We start from the raw sequence: 25,878 nt of genomic DNA on the forward strand, positions 1-25,878 counted from the left end.
ACACCAATACACAATGCAATACAACACTGATACGAAGACCTGTGTGCTGGCCACTACCTGAATAAAAACACCAAGTCCCGCCCACTGCCTCCTGCTGAAGACTTTACAGTGTAGGTTCACTATGGCAGAAGTATGAATCCGAACTTAGCTCTTCTAGCGAATACCCTCAAAACCATAGGCCAAATGAAACAGCAAACAAAATCTTTTACAACGGTTTGTTCAGTACACTGAGCTGTTTAACCTTTAAAGTGCAGGTAAAGGTTGGCCAACACCCACACTAACCCCCAGTGCATGTACACTGGGGAGGTATATAAAGGCTACAGAGGGAGTCTTTTTTTTTTTGTTTTTTTACATCTGGCTGTTTTGGAAGAACTTTATGAGCAGTTTGATTATTTCTACAGCAAGGTGAAAGTAAAACGAGCCGATGGGTTTGTTTTACTTTCACTGAATCAGTGCTCAGGGGAATATCTAAGCCCTTGAGCACTGAATCTTTTGGGAGAGGTATCGTTGGTAAGGAGGGAATCTCACCTTTCCAATGCTAACTCTTCTCAGTGGATTCCTGCTTAGAGGTCGCCACAGGAGAGCGATCCCGAAACAGGGTTCCAACCCCTAGACACCAGGCATGGCCCTTAGGCAATGACTTGTGCTACCCCAGCACATTTGATGATCACAATCTTTCTGTTCCCTCGCAGGGCAGATGGGGAAATTACCCCTGATCTCCCCCCTCCCCGGTGAGGGGAAGAAAGCTCACTAGATGCCAGGGAAAGCTTTTTTTTAAATAAGCAATGCAATGCCCCACCCCAAGAAAATGGTACATCAGTCTTTCTGTCCCCCGGGGACAGATGGGGTAATTACCCCATTCTGTCCCCCTGAAAGCCCACAAGGTGCCAGGTAAAGATTTCAAAATAAATATAGAGGTGAGGGCATGGCCATGCCCCTATCATAATTAAATGGGGCATCAGTCTTTCTTCTCCCCTCCTGGGGGGATACGGATGGGGACTTCCCACCATAGGTATGGTCATGCCCACAGCCCAATTAAATGGGACGTCAGTATTTCTGCCCCCAAGGATAAGATAGTGGCAATTACCCGCGATCTATCTACCCGGGAGGGGCAGATTGGCCACTAGGTGCCAGGGAAAGATTTAAAAAATATATATATTGGGGTGGGGGCTGCCTACCATGAGCATGGCCATGCCCCCACCCCAACAAAATGGACCATCAGTCTTTCTGCCTCTCCTGGGGGGAAGATGGGGCAATTACCCTCAATCTGCCCCCATGAGGGGCAGAAAGACCGCCAGACACTAGGGACTGCATTCAGACATGGGTCTATGCTTCCCTCACTCTGGGACTCAATAGCATTTCTGTCCCTCCAGGTGGGTGGATTGGGTATTCACCCAAATCAGCTTCCCCCAAGGGGGGGGGGGGGGGGGACAGAAAGCCCACTCGATACCAGGGATTTCAAAATGGCACCAAACAATTAAAAGGATGGGGGCTGCGTCCCTGGCATCGAGCCAAACCCCTGCCCAAGAGGTGTCAATAGTGTTTTTCTGCTCCCTGGGGATAGATAGGTTTGTACCATTTGGGGAGGTTTCCCCAATCCTACCCATGGGGGAGTAGAAAATCCCACTAACACCAGGGAATTTGCCTTCGGGGGAAAACAAAGTGCTGCGGCTATTGCACTCTGGCATTGCCAACACCCGCACCCAAAAAGGGACATACCAGTTTCCTCCCCCCTCCCCTCCCCCCCCACCGCGGCACAAACAGGAGGTGTGCCTCCAATTTGTATCTGGGGGCACAAAGCCCACTAAATGGCAGGAATATATATTTTTTGAATAAAATAATGGAATAGGTCTGGCCTATCCTAACAATCCTAACATCAGGCCCTACCTTCACCACTAAAGCCTCAACAGTCTTTCTGCTCCCCTGTGGACTATAGCAGCCCATCCCTATGGCAAGCGTGAGGACATTTGATTCTTTTGGGTGCTATTTGTACATATGAGCCAACAATGTATGGCTAGCTCTCAGAATGGCGAATGGCTTCACTTTTTAGGGTTGGGTAGGCTGCCAACTAGAAAAACATACCAGACCCAGACAATTCCGAAAATTAGACATCCAGCGGAGTCCAGAATGGCGTGCTGTGCATGGATCCCACAACATGTTCTTACCAGCCGCGGTCGGGAGTAGGAGTACCTGCCGGGCGGTGACGTGGGGAGGGGGAGGGGCAGGGTGGGAGGTAGTAATCTATGGATTTCGGAGTTTTACAGCTAAGTAAACAATAAATAAATAAAACGAATTTTGTTGCGTGCACTGCATCACCAAATGTGATGCAGTGTGCGCAACAAAATTTGTTTTATTTATTTATATGTTTACTTACCTGTTAAAGTCCGTAATCCATACATTACTACCCCCCACCCTGCCCCTCCCCCTCTCCACCAGCCGGTACTCCCACTACCGGCCGCGTCTGGTTCTTACCCACAATACCCTGTAAACCTCGAACTTTGACTAAAAACTACATCTTCGCAACATTTCTGTGAGGACAACTTCTGCAATCTGTTGGGAGCCACTAATTTCCTACCACTCAGCCTTCTCACAAGTCTCACAATAAACGTGGTACCTCACTTGTGTGGGTGGGCCAAGAGACCTTGACACAAAAGACCCTATAACGCTAACAGGCTAAGAGAAGAGATCAGCAGTAGAGGTAGCTGTAGGATGTGGGGCTCTGCTCTGAAGAAGGCAGTTAAATAAAGTGTCTATATTTCTCTCTACCAGGATAGAATGAATGAGGAAGAGTGCAAAACAAAACCCTTGTGGGTCCATTACTAACAGTCTTATACACACATTGCACCTCTCAACCTTCACTCACTGTGTGATTACCTGAGCACTGACCATTATGAAACAGCAAATACATTTATCTATGCAAGTCTACAAGTCCCTCCTTTGTAATTATTAACCTTTACAATACATAGTGGTTTGTTAATAGTTGTTCGTTCATGTTCTTCCAATTGACTACCCAACAAAACTTTTGTTCTTTAAGTGTTTGAAAGCCACTGTTTACAAGCAGTTTTGAGTTGCCCATGATTTGTGAAACTAAACACAGACAAAAGTCTAATGAACCAGTCTTCAACCAAATCCCGCATAAATTACCTTTAGAAGCAGTGGATATTTACATATCCGCTGTATAGGTGCAACTAAATATCCTTCCAGTGGTACATCTGTGTTCTTTCGACCTCCTAGCAACATGCAGTTCTGAAGCAGAAAAATAGAGAATTGATTTATGGAAACCACACAGAACCACCATTATTCCACATTGTGACTTGTAATTGTACATAAACCAAACCCACTTGTGCAAACACAGTATGATAAATACTTGTTTATATTAATGCATTATATTCACTGTTTATTAGAATCTCACAATATAACGTGGTTACAAGTGGTCTAATGCCCCATTGCCAAAAGAACATACCACCAAGCTTGGGGAGAGGGTAGCAGTGAGGTGTTTGACTTTCTGGTTTAGCTGTGTGAGGTAAGAACCTGAAGTTGCAGTCCCTAAGCACATTCCGAAGGCAGGTGGGACATGTGGTGTGCAGTTGTTACCGCCCATAATGACTGGACCTTTTGCTTTGTTTGTTACACGGTCTGCCTTATGAGTGGCTGAGCACTATTTTGTTTATTGACACTGATGGGGCCAATGGCGGCTGCTTTTTGTATTTACAGTGGTCGCTTTTCTTAAGGAACGCTATGCTTCTCTAACTTGCATGCGGAGCGCAGTACCTGCTTTAGGGACACAGCGCTCAGTCCAATTACATTTTTTTAAACTTTGATGATGAGCGCTGCGCCCCGCTTCAGGGACACCGCGCTCTGTTTCTTTTTAAAGTTTAATAGCGAGCCTGGCGCCCGCTTCACGGACACCGTGCTCCGCAATACAATAGGTTTGCTTTTCCAAATCTTTGAACTATTGGTATTGTAAATGACGATGCCTTTTAATATATAAAAGACATTGCCATTTACAATGCCAATAGCTCAAAAATCTCGCAATTGTGAGACCTATTGCATCGTAAATGCTTGTTTTTAGTAACTGTTGATCTGTTTGAGCTACTAACAATTGTTATTTTTGATGAAATCTGCAAATTATGCACCAATGATTATGTGGCAAATGCAGCAAACCCATAACTTTGCAGAAAATGCTGCGGCCCCAGAAATATAATTCCAGTGGCCTGGCATGTACGTTTACAAAATTCACTGACAATTATAAATAAAAACCCAAGTTAGATAATTGTGCTAGTCTCTGTTTGATACAGAGAGTGATCCTGAGGAGGTATGGGGCTTAGAAGTTTAATCAGTGAGCACGACAAAGTTGAATATTGTGTTAAGGGAGAAGGAGATGAATATGGGAGAACCATGATAAGGTCTAGCCAACTTAGCACCAAGCTGGGTGGAATCAGCTGTTAGGCCAGATCTTTCTGAGGTTAAGCAGGTGAAAGTAGTGGTTAAGGAGATGACTTTACCATGTGGATTGGAAATGGAACTCATAGTGTATATGATGATCATGAGTGGAGCCAGAACTTCAGGAAGGAGGGAGGGGGTGAGGTGATGCCTGTGAGGAATGTGAGGGAAGTCAAATAGTGTGTGGATACTAAGGCAGCTATTCACCCGGGGCAGGGTGTAAATGAAAGGAATAAAAAGACTATTTGGGCCCCATTGTTAAACAGATAGCACTTAAAACTGTAAACAGATAACAATCTCAAAAGTAGTGGTGTTTACTGATACCAGGAGGGGATTCTGCATGGCATGTTGGGGACACCCCCAATGCAGGAAGAAGGGTGAGTCACATCAGTGGCGGCTCCTCCACCATGGCAGAGGAGCGTCGCCCCACTGCCTTCAAGAAGTGGAAAGTAAAGGAAACATAAAATGATAATAACTTTGAGTTATTATCATTTTATGTTTCCAGGCAGGGGGTGGGTGGTGGTGCTCTGCTCTTAGAGCAGGACAGGGCAGGGGAGGAGTGGTTTGCCCACTCCTAAGTGTATATCATTGTTTGTCCGGCCCTCTTGGGCTGCCCAAAACAGTCATGCCCACTTTCCCTCTTCTCCATGTAGGCTGCTTTACAGCCTGCGTGGAATACATGCCCAGGACCCCAGTTCCTGGCTGAGCATGGGACGTTTAAACCAATAACAACGCTGAGATTGATCAGGGGAGCCTGGCTGTGCTTCCTGTTCCTCGAGTCTGGTGAGAATGTGGGACTAGGCGGCAAGGTAAGTGTTTTTCTTTATTGTTTTTTTACATTGCGCACAACCTTTCCCCTCCCATCCCACTACCGGCAAACCATGCCGGACGCCATTGAGTCACATGCAGAACATAAAGACACTGAGAAAGACCGATCATAGAAATGGAAAGTGAACTAAATACATGTAGTGTGATTGATGCCTAAGTATAATGCAGTAATCCTCATGTTGATAACTGAAGTGAGAGGATGAAAAGAATGGAGGCTTAGCTGTGGCTTGCTGTAGAGAGGAGAAAGAAGACTGTCAGTTTCAGTTGAGTGTTTTCTGTAATCAAACTGCGCTGTTATGTTGGCTGTGCTTTGAGAAGTGTATGAAGAATAACCTCTCAAGCATTTTGTGCTAAGGTGTCACTTCAAAATGCCTATCCCATTCCTGGGGCCAAGCGGGATTTATTGGGTGTCTGAAGGGCTTGCACTACACACCGGCCATGCCACTGCTGTGCCACTTCAGTGGTCTCTTTTAGTCCAGAACTCGAGCAAGTAGCATGGAGGGTGGTAAGGGATAGGGAGAAATGTTATGTTCCTCTTTAGAAAAAGATGGTATTTTGGGCAGGGGGGTCACACAATGACTCGAGGTTTGAGAACTTCAAACAGCAATTGCAACTGTTGTTTCCTTACAGAGTGTGCAACTGTCAAACTGCACCAGTTGTCAATTTCAAAGCATTCCACTGAGCACAGTGGATTAAATTAAATGATTTTATTCGAGGTCACCTCACATTTTGCCATAACATAACAGACAGTAACAGAATGTAATTGCAATGTTTTAATGTGTATACACATAATTAAACATTGACAATGTAATAAAGAATTGTGAAAAATCTGAGGGGTTTTGGTTAACGTTTTCCCCACGGGTACGGCATTAAAAATTTTGAAGACCAGGTCTAGAGCGTGTGCATACTCTAAAGATAATGGTACCCACTATTCAGCAACTATCGGAAAAGTCCCGCGAACCTGCGCACAGATATATATTATGTTACGTCTCCTCCTTGAAGCCACCTTGAAGCCACCTTGAAGGTTGTGCTCATTACCTCGCGTACAAACATATCCATCTAAATACCACATTGAATACCCTTTAAGCACTAACGTAGAAATGTCACCCATCAACGGAAGAGGGACACCAAACAGCCAAGCCAAGATTTCCAGTTCAACGCGCACTTTGGAAAATCAAGTATTTCTCACCAGAAGAAATGCCCGCACCGTCCTTATTTTGTTCAGCTCAAGGAGAAGCTTTTGTGCCTTTTCATGGTTGCTGCAGTATTCATCATAAATTCGAAATCTGTCTTTCTGTTGTGGAAACAGAAAGTACATGCATTATTAGCCAGGGCTTCATTGATGGTATTGAACATGCACACATTGTCACACCATTTGTAATTGGGTGCAAATCAACAAGCTTGTATTGAAATATGCATTTTCAAGTAGGATGTACGATGAAGGCTTTAAAAGCAGGATTAACTGGACAGATCACAATGTTGGGGAGATTAATACATTTCTTTTATGACATGTTTATGTGGATAAGGAAACAATTAAATGAAAAACGTGACCCAGACATCATAGTCTTGCTCTTGTTTGAGTGTCGAGGGGTGTTGGACCTCCAGTTTCCCATGCCCTAGGTCTGACGTAAGACCACTCTCTGCTCTGATGGTACTCGACTGTCTCTATTATTCTCTGCAGCAATGGCAGAGGTGCCATAACAACCATAGCAGAAGATATATGTCATCCTGATCCACTGTGCATTCCATGACACTGTATGCAAAAATATTGTCAGACATAAAAATGGTTTACATAATATCATTTAAAAAATGTCTTGATGAATGTAGATTTTTTTTATAATTAATTTCCATAGGGGAACATTTTTGTAGACATTTGTAGGACATGCTTAATATGGTATTCCTAAGTATTCTGTTTACAAAAATATCATAGCAATGGGTGCAAAAATGTTTACTCTGTAACGTAGCATTATTTTTGTAGACTATATTTAGGAAATAATAAGGTTTTCACAATGTATATGTCACACGAAATTCGGGCAAAATGACATTCTGATACCACACCCCCCTGATCTGATTGTATTTGATTGTTTCGCATCTTCTCGGCAGCCACTAGGGAAACAACACAGTCACAGCTTAATGCAGTCTTCTAATAGTTGTTTCCAAACTATAAAGATTTTGGTTAGAGAGGTTATGAAGAAAGTACATGCAAAAAGATTCTCCATAAATAGGTAGCATATAATCACCTGTCAGCCTGTCATCAATAAATATATTTTATTAACCTATATTTAAAATAATCAAGTGTATCAGCTTGCTAATATAAGACTTACTGAAAACTAAATTTTTAAGCTCTTGCTACGATCTAGACATGCAGCAAAAGGAAAACGAAAATATGAAGTAAAGCACATAAAAAAGAAACTCTGATAAGAGGCCATGTGGAGAAAGAAATCTAGAGGACTTCGAGAGGGTGGATCATTTCTATAGCCAATGGCATATCTCTATACAATGCACATTCATTGCATGAACTATTTTAAGAACTGATGATTACAGATCATTAGAAATCTATCATATTATATTAAATTAAAATAAAATGTCAAATGTTAAATCCAATTCCTCATTTACAAGATGTTAACCAAGATAACAGACTACCTGGTGTGCTCGGAGCATCAGGTAACCAAAGCACAATCTACTCTTAACACCGCCAAACAGGAAATGTAAAAAAGAAAACAAATAAAGGGCAAGGAAACAGACAATACTAAATGATACAACAACTGTATAACAATTCTACAAACATTCTTACAACTGAACTATGCCAGTCTATGTGACATATTAATCTGGCCTCCTTGCTAAACTCTTTAACTGGCACCATTGATCCGTAGTCTGGAAGGTAAACCGTGGCCTAGAGCTCCCTGAAACCAGCAGGTGGAGACAGTGTTTGCACCTGTTACCTAGGCATGTCCTGAATTGCTACTCAGGTGTTTGTTTCTGGTATGAGTCACGGAGATCAGGGCATGGTGTGGGGATTTATTTATTTATTTTATTTTATTTTATTTTGAAAGTTTTATATAGCGCGAACAAGATCTTTGCAGATATCAGAGCGCTTTACAAAGCAGGGAATACCAGACAGGAGAATGAAAAACGTGAGGGAGCATAATAGTACAGGTAAATCAATAATGTAAGTAAATAGTCAGGTAAGTTAAACAATAATACAGGTACAGCACATATTCGTACGGATCTAGCAGAATAATACAGGAAAAACACATAGTCGTCGGGATCGAGCTGGGTAATATAGATCGGTGCAGATACTTTACAGATCCAAGTTAAAAGCTCAATTGTATTTGGCCATGAGAAGAGCTTTTACTTCTTTCTTAAAAAGTGTGACTGAGGAGATGAGCCTTGTTTCAGGAGGGAGTGAGTTCCAGATCCTGGGTGCCATTCCTGAGAAAGAGCGCTTATACGTTTTTTCCTTCCTGAATCTTCGAGGTTTTAGCAGTAGATTGTTTGTGCCTCTAGTGTATCTAGAGCCGCCAGAGATTGACAGCTTTTGAGTGAGGTATCCGGGAGAGCTCAGGTGTACAGCCTTGTGTGTCATGCAGGCGATTTTCAAATGTATTCTGGCTTCAAAAGGCAGCCAGTTCAGGGCTTTCAAGTCAGGGGAGATATGCGAGTGTTTTTTTGACCCAGTGATGAGCCTCGCTGCAGTGTTTAGAGAGGCTCTTAGGGGTGCAGTAGTGGTTAACGGGAGACCGCAGAGGGCGATGCTGCCGTATTCAATTCACGGGATTACTAGAGCTTGTACTGCAGTTTGGAAGTCTTTGGGTGGTAGGAAGGGTTTGAGTTTCCTCAGGGTATTGATTTGGAAGTTCGCACCCTTAGTAGCCTTGCTGATATGATGCTGCATGTTGAGATTGGAGTCGAGAGTTATGCCAAGTGATTTTGCTGAGTCCACGATGGTGGGTAGGACATTGAGTGCAGTTAGCTGTTTAAGCCACGTTTGAGTGGTAGAGATCTTCGCGGGAGGTGAGATCAAAAGGAACTCTGTTTTCAGAGCATTGAGTTTGAGATGATTATTTGCAAGCCAAGATTGGGTGCTTCTGATCGTTGAGTTCAGGAATAAAATGTCATTGGGAGATTGTAGTTTGAGATATAATTGGGTGTCATCTGCGTACATGTGAAAAAGTACATTGGATGCGTGTAGCAAGGTGGTGAGGGGTTCCATAACTAGGTTGAACAAAGTTGGTGATAGGGAGGATCCTTGGGGGACACCTAACGAAACAGGTATTGGCGAGGACATCAAGTTGTTACTCTTGAATTTCTGCGACCTGTTGTGTAAGAAGGAGGTGAACCACTTGAGAACAGTCCCAGATAGACCCATTCTTGTGTTCAAAAGTTCCAGTAAGTTCTCATGTTTAACAGTGTCGAATGCTGATGAGAGATCAAGAAGGATGAGGAGGCAGGTATCATTTTGATCTAGCATTTGAAGAGCGTCATCAATTATGTGGGTCATAGCAGTTTCAGTACTGTGTCCTGCTCGGAAGCCTGATTGATGAGCGTTGAGGAGATCAAACTGATCAATGTGGTTAGTCAGCTGTAGTTGTGCGCATTTTTCCAATAGTTTGGCGAAAGTGGGAATATTGGTAATGGGCCGGTAGTTGTTTAGGTCGGATGGGTCGGCAGTAGGTTTCTTTAGTAAAGGTGTGACTTGTCCAACTTTGAGGGAGTCAGGGATGAATCCTTGTTGGAGCGAGCTTTTGATAATTTTAGTCCACAGTGGAAGGAGCCATGGGGTGAAGTCTTTGACAGCGTTGGCCGGGAGGGGATCCGTGAGGTGATTGGACGGTTTCAAGGTGCTGAGCAGTTTGCCTATTTCTTCTTCGGCGTAGGTGTCAAAGGATGACCATGTAGCATTGTTTTTTAGTTCGGTGGGTGTTATGCTGTTGGAAGTGGTGTAGAGGCTTGCGTCAATGCTGAGATCACTCTTTATATTGTCCATTTTTTGGGTAAAGAAAGCGGCGAAGTCTTCACAGGAGGGTGCTTTGTCCAAAGAGCTGATAGGTTGGGGTTGTTCCTTGGCTTGTGTTCTGATTAGCTCAAACAGTTATCTTGGTCGGTTTTTTGCTTGGTCGAGCTGGAGGCTGAAGAAGTTTGCTTTTGAGCGCTTTATTTTCCTGAAATAGGCGTTTCTCTTTTTCTTCAGGGTTTTCAGGTGCAGTGCAGAGGGAGCTGTTCTCCAAGCGCGCTCTGCCATTCGCGTGGCTCGTCTATCTTCATTGAGACTCCCGTCGTACCATGGATTGGATATTTTAGCGGAGACTCTTTTTAGCTGCATGGGAGCAGCCTCATTAATTATTGACGTCATGGCGTTGAGATAGTGGTCAGTCAAGGATTGGACATCTGTAGCGCCTGTAGGAGGGAGCAGTAGGTCGCGGCTGTTCGGAGGTAGGGAGTCTGGGTTGAGTTTTTTCAGGTCTCTTTTCCAAATTTTAGGTCTGGAGGATTGAGTCGTGTTGAGTTTGATTTTTTCATTGATAAAGAATGTGACGATGTGATGGTCTGACCAGTCACAGGGTTCGATAGATTCAAGTTGAATAGCGTTCTCTTTGGAGATGATGAGGTCGAGTATAGAACCTTTCTCATGGGTCGGGCTGTTGCATAGTTGTGTGAGGTCCAGGGCTTTGAGGACATTTTTGAGACTATTTACCACCGCATCATTGTGATCGTTCCAGTGGAGGTTGAAGTCACCAAGGTATATTTGGGTGAGCTGTCGTCCAGCGTTAGTTGAAATCATGTCCATGATTTGTTTGGCGAAGGTGAGGTTGTCTCTGGGTGGGTGGTAAATGCCGTGAAGAGAGCATATCGGTTTGCCTTCACTGATAATGTCGAGGCAAATGTATTCGAAGGACGTTGAGGAGGGTAGGGAAGGTGCGGAGACTTTCAGAACAGAGAGGTTGTTCCTGTATATGCATGCAATTCCACCACCTATCTTGCCAGACCTGTCAAGCCTAACGATGGGGTAGTTGGGGGGTACCAGAATGTCCATTATAGGTGTAGAAGATTCTGTTAGCCAGGTTTCAGTCAAGATGATTAGGTCATGGTCTAATGATAGGATGAGATCGGCGATGGCGGAGGAGTGTCTAGAAGCCGATCTACAGTTGAGGAGAGTGCATTTGAGACGGGGTGTGTCAGAGGAGGTAGAGGGTACTAGTGAGAGGGGGACTTTTCTAAGGTTATTCGGGTCGGAGCTTCTGTTGTTTAGTGTGGGGGGTCTACGGTGTTTTGAGTGTATCGTGGGAATGGGGAGGTGCGTGGCGGTTGTGTGGTTTAGGGGAGCTGGGTCGGAGGAGCGGAGGAGAGTGAGAATGTCGAGATCCGAGAGAGGGGTGCGTGTGCGACGGGGGTGGTTGTTGCGGTTGTGGGCGGGGATCGCGTCCAATGTGGGCGGCGGGTGCGGTTGTTGCGATTGTGGGCATGGATCGCGGTCCTGTGTGAAAGTTGTAGCTTCGGTGCGTCATCGGGACGGGTGGGAAGCCAGTTGAGAGGGCGGGTGTTGGTGAGTGGGGTGTGTCTGGGGGGTGTGATGAGTAGCTCTTTGATGGTGTGAATGTCTTCTTTGATGGTGTGAAAGTCTTCTTTGAGCTGGAGGAGGGAGGACATAATCTTGTCCAGCGTAGGATAGGTGTTAGTGCTGGGGGAGGAAGTCATGGGTGAGTGGCTGACCTGTGCATTAGCATGCGGGTGGGGGGGTGTGTTGGTGTTCATGCAGGGCTCCATGGTGCCGGCGTACGAGTTGGTGTTAGGGAGGAGAGAGGGTATGGGGGCGATGGGAGTGGATGAAGAGTGGAGGAGGTTGGTGGCGTAGAGGAGGGCTTTGGTGGCAGGCGGTGAGAGCGGGGTGGAGTGTATGTTGGTGGTGATGGGGGAGCCTGAGGGGTAGTGAGGGCTGAGAGTGGGGGGAAGGGGGGAAATGGTGTTGGAGATGGTCCTGTCGTGGGGAGGGGGAGTTCTAATGATAGATGTGGAGTGCTCTGTATGAATAATTAGCGTGTGGTAGAGGGGACTCAGAGTAGGGAGGGACAGAGGGTGTGAATTGTCATTATGCGTGTCATTCTGGTGCTGGTCTAGGTTAGCGGGATTTTGGGTGGGAGCTGTGTTGTCAGGGGAGTGAGTAGAGGGAGTGGCATGTGTGGGGGTCCAGGTGTTGAAATTAGGGGGGCGATTAGTGTGTGAGGGGGAGAGATTTGTGACTGTGATTGAGGGATGTGTGGTGGTAGCAGTAGGTGAGTGGTTGACTGGGGTGTTGGAGGTAGAGGTGAGGTGTGTGTCGTTCTGATGTTGAGCGAGGTTAGGGGGGCTGTGGGTGAGGGCTGAGATGTCAGGAGTGATAGTGCTGGAGGAGATATGGGTGGAGGTCCTGGGCTTGGCAAGGTGCTCTTTGAATTTGGGGAAAAGGTTGTCTAGTAGTTCTAGGTTCTTGTCTGTGGATTGAATTAGGACTATCCCATTATTGTAGATAGTAATGGTAGTCCTGCCAGGGAAGAGTTGGGATGGAGTGATGGAGAGAGTTAGGCCATGAGCCGTTTTCCTGGTGGTGGAGACGGTGAGTAGGGTGAGGAACGCTTTTCTCCATTGAGCTCTACGTGAGGTGTGGAAGATGATATCGATGTTCAGGGATCCATTGACCGGTGAGAAGTAGGTGTCGGCAAAGGGGGTTTCAGGGTGGGACCTCAGGAAGTTGTGTTTAAAGTGTTTAGCGGCTTTTTTGGTGAGTGTGGATGGGTAATTTATTCTATATGTGTGCTTGCCGATGAGATCCATGTTGGGATGGCTGTAGAGGTGGGTATGGGGGGGCGAACGATAATAATACAAATGTGCAAAAGATAACTGTCAACCGTGGGTTGCCTAGCACAAAAGTGACACAAGTGAGTGGCCAAAGATACCCAAAATATAAGGGGTAGTATTCGGTGCAGTCCAGAAGTAGCGGTGAGTGGATGCAGTTTACAATTTTTTTTTATAAGGTATAAGAAGTGGCAGCCACTTAAATGGAGGCCAAGTGACATTAGTGAATAACCAAAGATAACCAAAATGTAGGAGGTAGCATCGGTGTAATCCAGTAATAAAAGTGGAAGTGTGCAGCTTACAGGAATGAGCAAAATATATGAGGTAGCGATCAGTGTGCAGCTTAGAAGAATGAGCAAAATATATAAGGTAGCGATCAGTGCATAATAGGGATAGCAGTGAGCTGGGTGATCTATATGAGGTAGCGATCAGTGCACTACAGGTGAGGAAGGAGTGACATAGTTATAAGATACAGAAACAGTACAAAATACAGGTAGGAGTACAATACTGCAATAAAAGGCAGACACTTAATCACACATATATGAGGTAGCGATCGGTGCATTACAGGTGAGGAAAAAGTGACATGTGTGCAGGGTACGAAAATGCAAAGCGTACAGGTAGAAGTACACAAATGTATAAAATACAAGTAGGCCTATAATACTGCAATAAAAGGCGATACTTAATCCAATGAAAAGTTGATGAATAAAAGGATGCTTTACAATTGAAAAGTGCCGAAGGGCAAGTTACACATGTTTACAAACTAATATAATAAATAAGTATACTGCTGCACTAAGAGGTAGCTGTGCCGTGGGTTGCTATAGGTGTACAAATTGACAGAATATAATACTGCACTAATAGCCACACATTAAGTTAGAGGAAGGAGTGTTTATACTGCTATGCAAAGTGCGCGGTAAATGAGCTTAGTCTGCAATGGCAAGTTTGCATAATATGAACAGATAGTCAAACTAGTCAAGGTGACTAGTCCAAGATGGCCACCAACGAGAAGGAATAGGAGTAGGCTAAGATGGCCGCCAAATAAGGGAATAGTGCCCTTAGTCCTCTGTTAGTTGTTGTTCTTTTGCGAGCAGGGAAGGGCAGTTTCAGTTTCTATTCCAGCTGGTTCAGTATCATGCATACTGTGGGGAGTCTTATCTCTATTTTTTTTGTTATCTTAGGAGGCGCTGTTGAGGGGCCTCGTGGGCTCTGGAGGTAAAGGAGGGGATTTATTGCATCGGTTTATGGCCCCAGCCATTTTGAACAAAGGAGTTTTTTGTGCGTGAGGATAAACGAGTGAAGCAAAGAAAATACCTTTTCCCGCTTTCTGCTCGGAAGGTGCTCTGTAGTCCCCAGCCTTAGGGAGCAAAGACGTTGTTTGCCTTCGTTTGCAGGTCTGCTCAAAACGTGTAAATGGTATCGAGTAATCCTCCTTCCCAGTTGAGTCTCCCGGGGGTGTTGACGCCCTCGCTCGCCAGCGCTGTCTCCGGTCGCGCTGACTTGCCTGCTTTGTGGCTCCACTCTACCGCTGGTGGTGCTCTGTAGACCCAGCCTTAGGGAGCAAAGACGCTGTTTGCCTTCGTTTGCAGGTCTCCCCGGGGGTCTCCAGTTGAGTCTCTCCGGGGGTGTAGACGCCCTCGCTCGCCAGCGCTGTCCCCGGCCGCGCTGACTTGCCTGCTTTGTGGCTCCACGCTACCGCTGGTGGTGGTGCTGGTGGGGGGACGCCATGCACACCGTGCACACCCTGTCATCAGGCCCTCCACTTCCTCTGGGGGGCTCTCCGATTAGTCCAATGCTGTCAGAGCGAGATGTTCCTGACAGCTGAGCGGGCACGGCGGGGAGATCACTCCCGATGTGGGTCGGCTACCGGGACGGACCTCACGCTGCCCGCAGGCAAGCAGGGCAACACCTCAGTGCATTTCCGATGCTCGTCCGGCGACTCTTGCCATCAGTCCCCTGGGCGGCGGCCGTCGTGAGTATGGCCGCCGTGAACAAGGTCCAGGTCCACCTCCCTCTGGTCTGTCCGGTGCAGGCGACGTCGGAATCAGGCGGGTCCGACTCCTGGGCAGTCCGCCACAGCCACCACGAGCCTCCCGTCGGCACTCCCTCTATCACCCGCGCCGGCTCAGTCAGCGCCAACTCCCGTCCGCTTGTCACCCACCCCGACGGCTCCAGTGATATTGATCACTTGCCGGCGGTGATTGCAGGCAAGCAGGGTAACTCCACACTCAAGAGGGCACTGGGATGCAGTCGTCTGTCAGGAACCTCCCAGGCTTCCTCAGCATGGTTCCGGTCTCAGGTTCATACCCATCAGTACCGGTGCAAGCGAGGAGATCTTCAGTCGGGTCGGGTTCTCAACTTGGTTCCCGTCCAGCCGTCCTGCGTTCCGCCGAGGCTGCAGAGGTCCCAGCCGTCACTGCTGCAGGTACGTGTTTTACGGCGATATTCCAGTTACTTTTAAAACCAGTAACTTGAGTTCAATCCAGTTACTTGTTACGATCCAGTTGCTCGTTTTTCTCGCCGATGGTGGTGCGTGCTATCGGGGATAATTTCCGGAAAGGGATCCCCAGCACTCGGAGCTCCGGACCCGAGCTCCTACCAGGCGGCCATCTTGCTCTTTCTCTTCACCCTTTGAGGTGTTCCTTGCTGTCTGTGCCAATTTGAAGTGTAGAATGCTCACAGATTCCTGGACACTGGATTGCCAACTGCACATAGATGACTTCTAAAGATTTCACTAAGCTAAAACTTAATAGATTCCTATTATTGTGTGGCTGTGTTAGTGCACGCGTTGAACATGCTGAAAAAGTACATTTGTTAATCCTGTTTGGTGCCTGTCTAGATAGACAGCAACCTGTCGCCACTTGTTCATAGCATGAAATTAAAAGGATAAATACTACTTCATTCAATCTAGAAGACATATGGAGTCCGGGGCCTGTCTGGTTCTGCCTTGTGAATGTGAAACAGAAGGTGGGACTGACAATTTTGCTAAAATGGCGCAGCTTGCTGGACAGAGGATTTCTTTTCTTTTTAAACTACGAGGGTGCTCCTCAGGTTTAGAGAGACAATCTCCATGGGCCTGAAAGAAGATAACCTATTAAACCCAAAGAAGATGTATATGAGTCCAAAGAAAATAAAAATGAAGAAGTCTCACGCCAGCTGAAGGGCTGGGGAGACAGTCACTTTGAGCCTGGAGAGACAGTTTCTTGAGCCTTGGAGGTAGCTGTCGCTTTGATTGACAGCAAGTGACATCCTTCAATTTGCAAGGAGCCTGGAGAGAAACTCCATCCTCCCATTAGCCAGTATAAGGTAGGCTATCGAACCTTTCGAGCCTCCGAGGTAGGGCTCTCTCAAGCCTGATTGTAAGGCGGGTAGAGACCATCATGCCTTTAGAGGTAGCTGCTCTCCTAGATTCTATAGTAGGAATACCCAGTGGTGTAACATAAGTCCACGTGGTGCGGGGGCTCCAATCTCCAGGGGGCCCCTTAAGCAAAAGGTGGTGGTGGGCCAGGGAGGGGTGCTCCCTCCATGTGCTATGCAGGGCGGCCCACTCAAGTTTCATTATGCCACTGGGTAGATCCCTCTAGTTCAAGGAAGCAGTTTGCCAGGGTCTAGTACTTGAGTTTATGGTTAGAGCCTTCTCTTTTTTGATTCCTTGTTGCTAGGCGGGGTATAGTTGCCAGTACTGACACTAAGAAAGAAGCGCCCATTTGCTTCTAAAGGCTAGGATCGCACTGTTCTAATGCTCATTTCATTGCAAGAGGGAAGATACCCAAATGCTCCTGTACATATCCACCCGCCCCGAATCATTGTTCACTTTTAACTAGCTGTCACCTACTTTCAGCCATTGAGAGCAGCTGTACCCATGTTAGGGGCTCAATATTGCTAGCCAGAGCAGGTCTGCAGCCTCTGCTACACTTGGCCTCTGAACTACATTTTTGGAAAATTAACCAATTAATCTAATCTGGCTGAGCACCTAACAAATAAAAGAATATCATATAATACTATTGGTTTCACTACAGATTCTATGTGCCTTCTTGAAGGAGACTAGGGACCAGCGTAGAATGTTTCCTTTTGGGGTGGCTAATTTGACCTGTTTTCAGCACCTGAGGACGATTGGTCTCTTTTGTATGTAACTTTAGTAATTGTATGAGACAGGGATATCTGCCCCTGACCGCTTTGACTAGCAAGCCTGATCTGTCCAAGGAGATATTCTATAGGCCCTTATTTGGCAAAAGGTTTAATGGGGATTGGCTGGGCTTGCAAGGGATGATGGCAGACACTGGTAGAATTTCAGGTCTAAAATGTCTAGTTATATGGCAGAGACATTTTGATAATGTATGGAGTCATATAGACCTGGGAGCTAAGATGGGTGCTGCCTGCTTGGAACTATTACTTATAGTACCATTCGCAGGATGTGCACATGGGTGAATTGAAATTACATTTGCTCATGGATTTTAACATGAATTATTAGCCAAGATTCAGAGAGAAGCCAGTAAAGGCATAATTTCTTTGGCATTTCATAGGTTAGAGAAAAGGGAGCGGTGTTATTTCCCATTTTCACTTAAGAGTTAGTTGAGAGAGTAGCTATATTTCCATCTTTGCAGTTGATGCATAGCTTGGTCGGCACTTATTGTATGATGTTATTTGTGCACATTCATTCCAAATTGCATTTGATTTGGTGAGAAATGAATGGAAACCCTTGAGCCACAAGGATCGATTGAGGGGGAATCTGAAAGCGGACATAGACTTTTCCTTTGTTGTGAGGTAGTCTTGTTTAAATAGTTTTTTCTGTAATTCTTTTCTAAATTGGAGCTGAGTTGTGGCAGTCATGATGGATGAAGCGATGTTTTTCCTGACCCTGGGTGCATAGATGAGACCTGCTGCCTTGTGTTTTATTTTTTGTGCATCTTCGTCTCTTCTGTTGTGCTGCTATGCTTGTCGGTGTATCCCAAGAGCCTTCAAAAGTGCTGAGCTTTTCAGCCAGGTAAAAGAAGCTGCTGGTTTTGAAGGCGTTGAGTCGGGCAAGGGGAGCAGTTGAGTTCCATCAGGGTGAGGTGTGATGTGGTCATATTTCTTTAGGTCCTTGATGAGCCATTCTACACCATGAATGCCATCATGGAAGGCATTAGAACAACTGAGTCAGTGTTGAGCCTGGGATGCCTTGGATCCTTAGAGCTCACAGGGGTCTCCAAAACACCACAATGTCATTTAGTAGCACTTCAAGAAAGAAAAGCAGGCATAAGGATTTGTAAAAGAATTACTCTTCTCCAAAAAGATGAATGATTGAACTGATCATGGAAGATAAACTGAGCAAGGAATCGTGGCACAGGACGGATAAGAATGAATGAACACCTATTCGGTGATAAAGGAATGTGAAGCCACTCTGCAGATTGGGGCCAGCAGGCAAGAGAACCACTGCATCGAGGGCAAGGTTCATATGGAAACACCGCTGGAAAGAATAATGGTTGATGAACAAAGAATTCTTGCCTAGATAAGATATTGAGTGGTAATGGACAGTGTGGTGTGATATATAAAAAATGCGCAGTACATCTTGGGACCCAGACTTATTAAATGCAGAGATGGAGTCACTCGCTACACAATAATAATGGAAGTGACAGAGAGAGAAGAGTCAGATTGCTGGAGATGCTAAGGCAATCATCGCAGAATTAATCAAATGATGATCAATAACCGTGTTTAAGTCTTAAGCGAAGGGGGCAAGGGATGAAGGATAGAGCAGGAAGGTGTATGCCTGGTGATGGATCTGGGATAGATGGAAGAATCCATGAAGGTTATTGTAGCATTGGTAAAGCAGCCCTCAGCAGGCAACGTTTGTAAGTTCTGTACATAGACCTACGCACCTACTGCCATTCTGTATATTGCCATGTTTACTATAGCACTATCTGGTAGCAATGCTGCTGCAGCTACTTAAAAGAAGTAAATAGAGAGATCAAGAGTCCTAACATTTGCAGCTGAGGGATTCATCAAGAGGTCTGTCTCTTGAACCTTCAAAGGCAGCAGTGATCTAATCATCGCACCTACAGCACTGTCTGTCTCCCGTTACCTTCTCCTCACAACGGTATGAGACAGACATTTTGTATGCCAATACTAAAGACGTTGGACAACCAGGTGATGCAGCCACGAAGAGTTGCATCGTGTTACTTGCAGTCACCAATGCATGGCCTGCTGACGTCTGCCTCACGCTTCATTCCACTCCAACATGTCTTTCTCGTTCCCCATAGCTGTGAAGTCGAACCGTTAAAAAGCGAGTTGTGCTATCTAGGTCCCTATAGCATACTAGGGCCTCTATCCCATCAGAAACCCCTTCATGGCGGTGCACTTGAAAAGCAGTTTCTTTTCATTGAAAAGCATATGGCCAGACACTTCAGTTAAAATAGCTTCTTCCTATTTGAGTGCAGAGTTCCCATCATGCACACTGTTATGTTGCTGCGCAGTTTAATTAATATGATTTACATATGTAAATTCCTTTTCACATGGAAATGGAGTCTGCCAGGATTTATTTGACAAAATGTCCTGCCCACTGAGGCAGCGAGCGGCTCAGTGCCCTTTTCAGGTCTCCCTTTACGTTTGAATCACTGTTTGCCATCTCATCTATTTATTTGACGAGGCCCAGAAAGAGTTCATTTCCAAGCTGTGGTAGGAGTAGTCTGAGAGTTCACTGCACGTGAAGTCACTGCCAGCAGGAAGCTGTGGTTGCCACCGTGTTGCCTTCACTTTGGTAAGGCTGAGCGGAAAACGAAAAAGAAGCAATGGTGGTGAAGGACAACGAGCGGAAGGGAAGATTAACTTGTGGAGAAGACTGTGCAGGGAAACATCACAAAGCATAAAATAGTCAGTACCAAGGGAAAGAGCCAGGCGCAGATCTTTGTCATAGGGGACAAAGGGCGCCAAGCCTTCCATCTGCGTCCAGGCTGACAAGGTGGTACTTCTACCCTGCTGGGCTAAAAGCAGTGTCTGGAGCGTCTGATGCTGGGCAGGATTAGGCAACTGGGGTACTCGGCCAGTGGTCTTACCCCTCCATTCCAATGTCCTGGTAGGACATTGCCTCGCTCTCTCTACAACAATAACCAGTCTCGCCCTACTATAGCAGCTAGAGCATCTGTTAAGAACCCAAACGAGAATAGCGTATTCCCTCCAACCACACCCAGGGGGAAATACATATCACTTTTGCTTCTAGCTGCCCGAAAGTCAGCAGCCCAGGTCTGGAAACTACAGACAGCCCCAGAACATAACTTGTGGTGGGTTCAGTTCTGGCCTTATTCTTGCAGCAGAGAAGCTCCCTGCTACGTACACCATGAAGTACAGACAACTGAGAGAGCCTGGAGTTCTACACGAGGAATCACATGGTTGATGGGGACCCGGCAGTCTTGTCCAAGCTGTGTGAGATGCCTCCTGCTGGGGGAGAGAAGGCAATAATGATCTTTAATGAAGTTGCATTTTTCTTTCTACTTGCTCTATTATGCAGTGGCCCTTGAACAGCCAGTGGGTTTACCTTTCCTGCAGGCCTACAATGATCGAAAATAATCGCATTAATACCCTGGCGTGCTTATAATTAGGACTTTTACATATGTCAGTGCTTCAAGTGAAAGAGTCCATGTTGAAAAATGAAAATTAAGGTGATTAAAAATGATGTTGAGGAAAGAAAGCGTGGAGTGGAACGGAGACCTCGTGGAAGGCACGGATACTCCCTCGTTGTAGCCTGCGTCCGATTAATTATATTTTGTTAATTCTATTTCCTTCGGTACCATGCTCCTTTGCATTGTGGCTAGATTCGCGCTACAAATACTCATCATACAAACAGACCTGGGTTTCGGTGCCAGGAGTCATGTTTTAGGAACGGGAAAGGTCAAATTCTGCGTTCAAAGCCAGCATTGTTGAGTTGCACAGTCCTACTCCGGCAGAGCATGATGGATACACTAGCTTATTTTGTCGTGTAAAGAAGGCTCGTGTTCTTAGGTTTGTTGTCAGGTTTTAGGGTTTTTTTGCTCCTCTGTTCCAAACACTAATGAATTCGTGCCTACTGCCAAGCAGAGTAGTGCCTTTATGCTGTCACTTCAGCCAGAAGCACTAGTGATGGGCATCCCAACAAGCAGTTTCTAATGGATAGGCTTTTTCGGGACTAGATATTTTTATTTGTTATGATTTTGCTTAAACAAAGGTGTTTTCAGGCTTTTCATACTAGGCAAAACATTGAGTTGAATATAGAAGAAAAGACTGAACTGTGAACACAAGTAAAGCCTAGCCCTGGACTGCCCTACCAGGGAATCTTGCTTCAGCAAATATTTGCCTCTAAATAAACTTTGCTGAGGCTTGGCTGAAGCTATGTTATGGTTTGGTTGACATAACAGACTCCTGGTTCCTTACGACAGAACCGTACATATACTACATTTTATCTGAGCGTAGGTTCTTATACAATTTAATGTTTTTAAGATGACATCTAATGCAGGAATGGTACTCAAATGCTCGGATTTTTTAATCTGTGTTCCAGAGAGAAGCGTTGAAGAAAGAGAAGGCACAGTCATGAAACTGTCTGCCGGAGTCCCTCCGCCAAAGACCCATGTCTCCTAAATTCAGGAAGGTCGTTACAACATGGCCGTTCAGTAGTTTGTCCTCTCCTTTATTTACTTAGTTATATCCAACGTTTTCTTGTATCTGCGTTGCGTTACTACTCTGCGTCCCATTTATAAACCTAACGCCCTTCCTTACGCAGCTCGTTCCTTTCACTTCTTGTGTGTGGCCCTTCATGGAACTGGTAACGCTTCTCCGTGTGCTTAGTGAAGCTCAAATATCCACTCTTCCCCCCCAAAATCGTGTCACCCAGCCTGTAAAGCTTGGAAATCTTCAGGATCCCGCACTGCTCTGTAGGTCGTTTCTGTAGAATCTGCATAATGTGCCTACAACCTCCATTGAGAGAAGCTACTTAGCTCGGCAAGCTGTGGAAATGGGTCGCAATCAGACAGGCACTGCTCATGTAGTCTCCATGGAATCGGACTGCAGTGTTGAATTGCTTTCACAATCAGAAAATGTCCCAGTACCTTCTCAAGGATGACTCGAGTTATCACCACTACTGACGTGTTCAGTACCTTCTGATGGAAATAACTCTTTGTCACCACTACAGGTTATTTAAGCTCCTCCTGATGGGAGTAATGCTTTGTCACCAGTAAAAGTGTGTTTCAGTACTGACTTTCGAAAGCAACCATTAGTCACTGTTACGGACATGTGTCAGTACCATCTGATGGAAGTAATGCTTCATCACCACTACAGGCGTGCTTGAACACCTTCTGACAGAAGTAACACTTCATCACTTTTATAGATTTGTTTCAGTACCTTCTGACTGAAGAAGCTCTTTGTCTCCACTACTGGGGTGTTTCACTACCTTCTGACGGAAAAAGTTATTTGTCATCACTACAGACAAGTTCAGTACCATCTGACTGAAGAAGCTGTTTTGCCAGTACTACAGGGCTCATCGCACCTGTCTGCGGAATGCTCATCACTAAATATAGTGTGCCGAAGGGATCAGCCCTACAACTGCTATTCTTTAAGGATTAAATCTGTCCTTTGTCCCACCTCCTTGTACCATCCACTACTGAATTGGGCTTCTGTGGAACGCTTTATGTGCGTCCCGACACAGAACATCTTAATCAATTTAAGGCGTTTCCACGGATGCCCAACTTAGTAGTTGATGGTGTCAATAGATGCATTGTAGGGAACAGGACCAGAGCCAACCTCCCTCATCGGCTTCCTGTGCAGCTCACTAGAATAGCAAAAGTGAAGCATTCTGTGCCTCTTAAAAGATTAAGCCAAGCCTGTGCCTTTTGTGCAAAGTATTGATTTGTGGTTGGAGAAATCTGCAAAGCAGCTTCCACGGGGCACACTGGTGTTGGCAAGTAGGCAGGCACTGGTGCCCCAGGCTCAAGGGCAGGTGGTCTTGGATTCCCTGGCTGTTATCCACTCACCCAGATGAGAGACTAGCAGGCCTTGGCCCCCAGTTTGGGTCACAGGCAGAAGTCTTGCAGAGGTTCACCTCATCACAGAGCCCGACTGTCTTCTTGCAGTGTGACCGTGTGCAGCAGACATGCCTCTCGTATGCCAAAGCTGTGCCAGATGCAAGACCGTCTGCACCCATCTGCGGCTGGACCACATCCAGTACCATGACCCCTCGCCCCACTGCCCCCCTGCCCCCATAGATACACCATTGTTGAGCTCTACACCCTCGACCCCAGACATCGCAATAAACTCTGCTCCGTGCTGACCCACACTCTGTGGTAGGACGTTTCACCTACACCCGCTACCACTTCACCTTCCACAGCACACATACCAGCCCACCGATTACTCCCACCTCGAACACACCAGAGACACCACCTGAACAAAAACACCAACTCGCATGTGCACTTCTCAACACACACTGACTATACAAACACCAGAGAGATTTCGGATATCATCTCCACCCTCACACCTGACGTCCTCTTCCTAACTGAGACCTGGTTCAACCCCACTTCTGCACCAACATTGTTATATTCCCCGGTTAGGCCCATGTAGCGAAGCAACTTATTTCTTACATTGTCCTCACGGATAACATTTCCAAGCTGTGACCTTTTGCATACATTTGCACGCATGACAGTGTTGGATTTGTTTCTCTGAAACTAAACTTGTTTTACATCTAGCTTCACAAAACATTATCACAATGCCCTGAACATCATGTACAAGGTCTTGTTCCTTACTACATACAAGTGACAGGACTATCTACATATCCACAACATCACTAATCTATGCGTACATGGCAAGGCTGCTTTATATTATAAAATATGAACAAACCAATAGATTAGTACAGGAGGTACTTCCACTGACACTGAGAGTCCCTGCAGACTGAGAGATAACCACACAGCGGTCTGACATCTCATGAGGGGTGTTCAGTTTGTGACCAAGACGGGGTCCGTCACTCTATCCCATCAGGTAATGGGTTTGGATAGTCCCTTGGGGGGATTCTTGGCTTTACACCTACACACACTCTAGATACACTTAGAGTAAGGTCTGCATCGTAGGAGTATGCCTGATTACTGTCTTGTTTTCATATGCTCACATATATACATTGTTTTAGCACCATGGTAGAACTATACCTACTATTTATGCTTTTGGAGCTTTTAATCATGTTTATCTGCTTCTGTCTACTAATCATTACAGCACACGTATTTTATGGAAGAATAACGGTGGTTCAATAAATATTATTGAAAACGACCCACTGAGTATTCCCTGTACATTTCTCTGAGAATAACTGAACAGGAGTTGCTGAGCGAAAGGTGTTTTCATGATCCTTGGGGGGACAGGGTTGTGATGTTCAGTGGTTGCCAGAAACCATCCGCTCCCTGTTAGGTTAGTGAGGGCTTACAGTGGCACTGTGAGATAGCTGGTCTATAGGTCAACATATCTTGCGGGGTGTTTGGAACAAGTCTTGACACCAAGCCCTTAGTTTATGTTGTCTGAACAATGCGCAAGTCCTACGAATCAGTAGGAACTACATGACAACATCGCCAATGCAATACCCAAAGTATACAAGAGCATCCGTCATGGCCGGGTCAACAAGCCTGGCGGAGGGATCGACATCATACATGAGGACTCCATTCAATGGGCCACTACGGTTGTATGATAGAGGCACACATGGCTAAACCATGCATGCTTCTACCATGCAGTCCAGACCACGAATGTGTGTCAACCACGTATATCTCTACCATACATGCCTTTACCACGCAATCTTCATGGTAAATGCATGTATGGTAAGGGGGTATGCATGGCTAAGGTTGCCACTACTCCGACTGTTGCATTAAAAAGCAAGAACTGGCATTTTCATATCTATTCCAGTAAGGCCCAGTGTACCTGTCACACGTGCAGGCAACCTATTTCTCAATGTTTAAGGTCTGATTGTGTTCTAAACAGCCCCCTCCATCCTTGTAATGACATTTTTTTACTTCATACATGGCCAAGGATAGCTTTCTTGAAAATCTTCACCCACCTGGCTTTTTGGCAGCACTTGAACTTTCGCAGGAAACGGCGAGTCAGCAAAAGGGCGGAACATAAAAAAAAAGCTAGAGTCGGAATCACGCTCCAGCAACAGCGCTGGTTAGGAAAGCAACACTTTTTACACCCACATTTATTCTGAGTTACTTAGTTAGCATTTCTTGTAAAGTGCCACCAAGTATGTGTACAGATGTCAGGCGGGTACCCGAGAAAGACCGCGATAGAGCTGTTCTCAATATTTATTTTCTTTCTATTCATTGACCCTTTGTATACCCTAAAAATTGTAGCTTGCAAAGTGCTTTTGACTAAAATGTAAATATTGTAGGGTGGCCAGATTTAATTAACCAGAAAATGGGAACGCCGTACGAACATAGAAAGAGAACTACACATCTACCCAGTGGCACAGATTGACTTAAGACAGTGCTCGCCAACAAAGAATCATCCCTTCCTCCATGCCCTAAAATGTACCCGACCTCCCAACCCTAAAAATTACCCCACCCTTTCCTAAGTCCTAAAATCTACCTTGGCCCCCCCTGAGCCCTCAAACCTACCCCGCCGTCCCCTAAGACCTAACAACTACCCCGACCTGCCGAGCTCTAAAAACTTACCCAATCCCCCGCCGTGAAAACTGCATCATCTCCCGATCCTTCCTGCTTTCCGCTTCCGCCCAGCAGGAGCTAGACCGCACACTGCTTTACCCATATATATATATATGCATGGTTAAGGGATATGCTTGGGTAAGGCAAGCGAGGT

At 45.7% G+C, this 25,878-nt stretch overlaps 1 protein-coding gene across 1 annotated transcript in view; it reads right to left on the reverse strand.

The window, feature by feature from the left end:
- Positions 1-25,878, reverse strand: part of PREX2 (phosphatidylinositol-3,4,5-trisphosphate dependent Rac exchange factor 2) — a 1,276,790-nt gene that overhangs the window by 953,641 nt on the left and 297,271 nt on the right. The window contains exons 5-6 of the mRNA XM_078687188.1: positions 6,461-6,565; positions 3,145-3,246 (exon numbers count right to left, since the gene is read on the reverse strand). Coding sequence (XP_078543314.1) covers positions 3,145-3,246; positions 6,461-6,565 — 207 coding nt within the window. The remainder of the gene's footprint in view (positions 1-3,144; positions 3,247-6,460; positions 6,566-25,878) is intronic.

This window comes from Lissotriton helveticus, chromosome 4_1 (assembly GCF_964261635.1).
Source record: "Lissotriton helveticus chromosome 4_1, aLisHel1.1, whole genome shotgun sequence".
Taxonomy (NCBI): domain Eukaryota; kingdom Metazoa; phylum Chordata; class Amphibia; order Caudata; family Salamandridae; genus Lissotriton; species Lissotriton helveticus.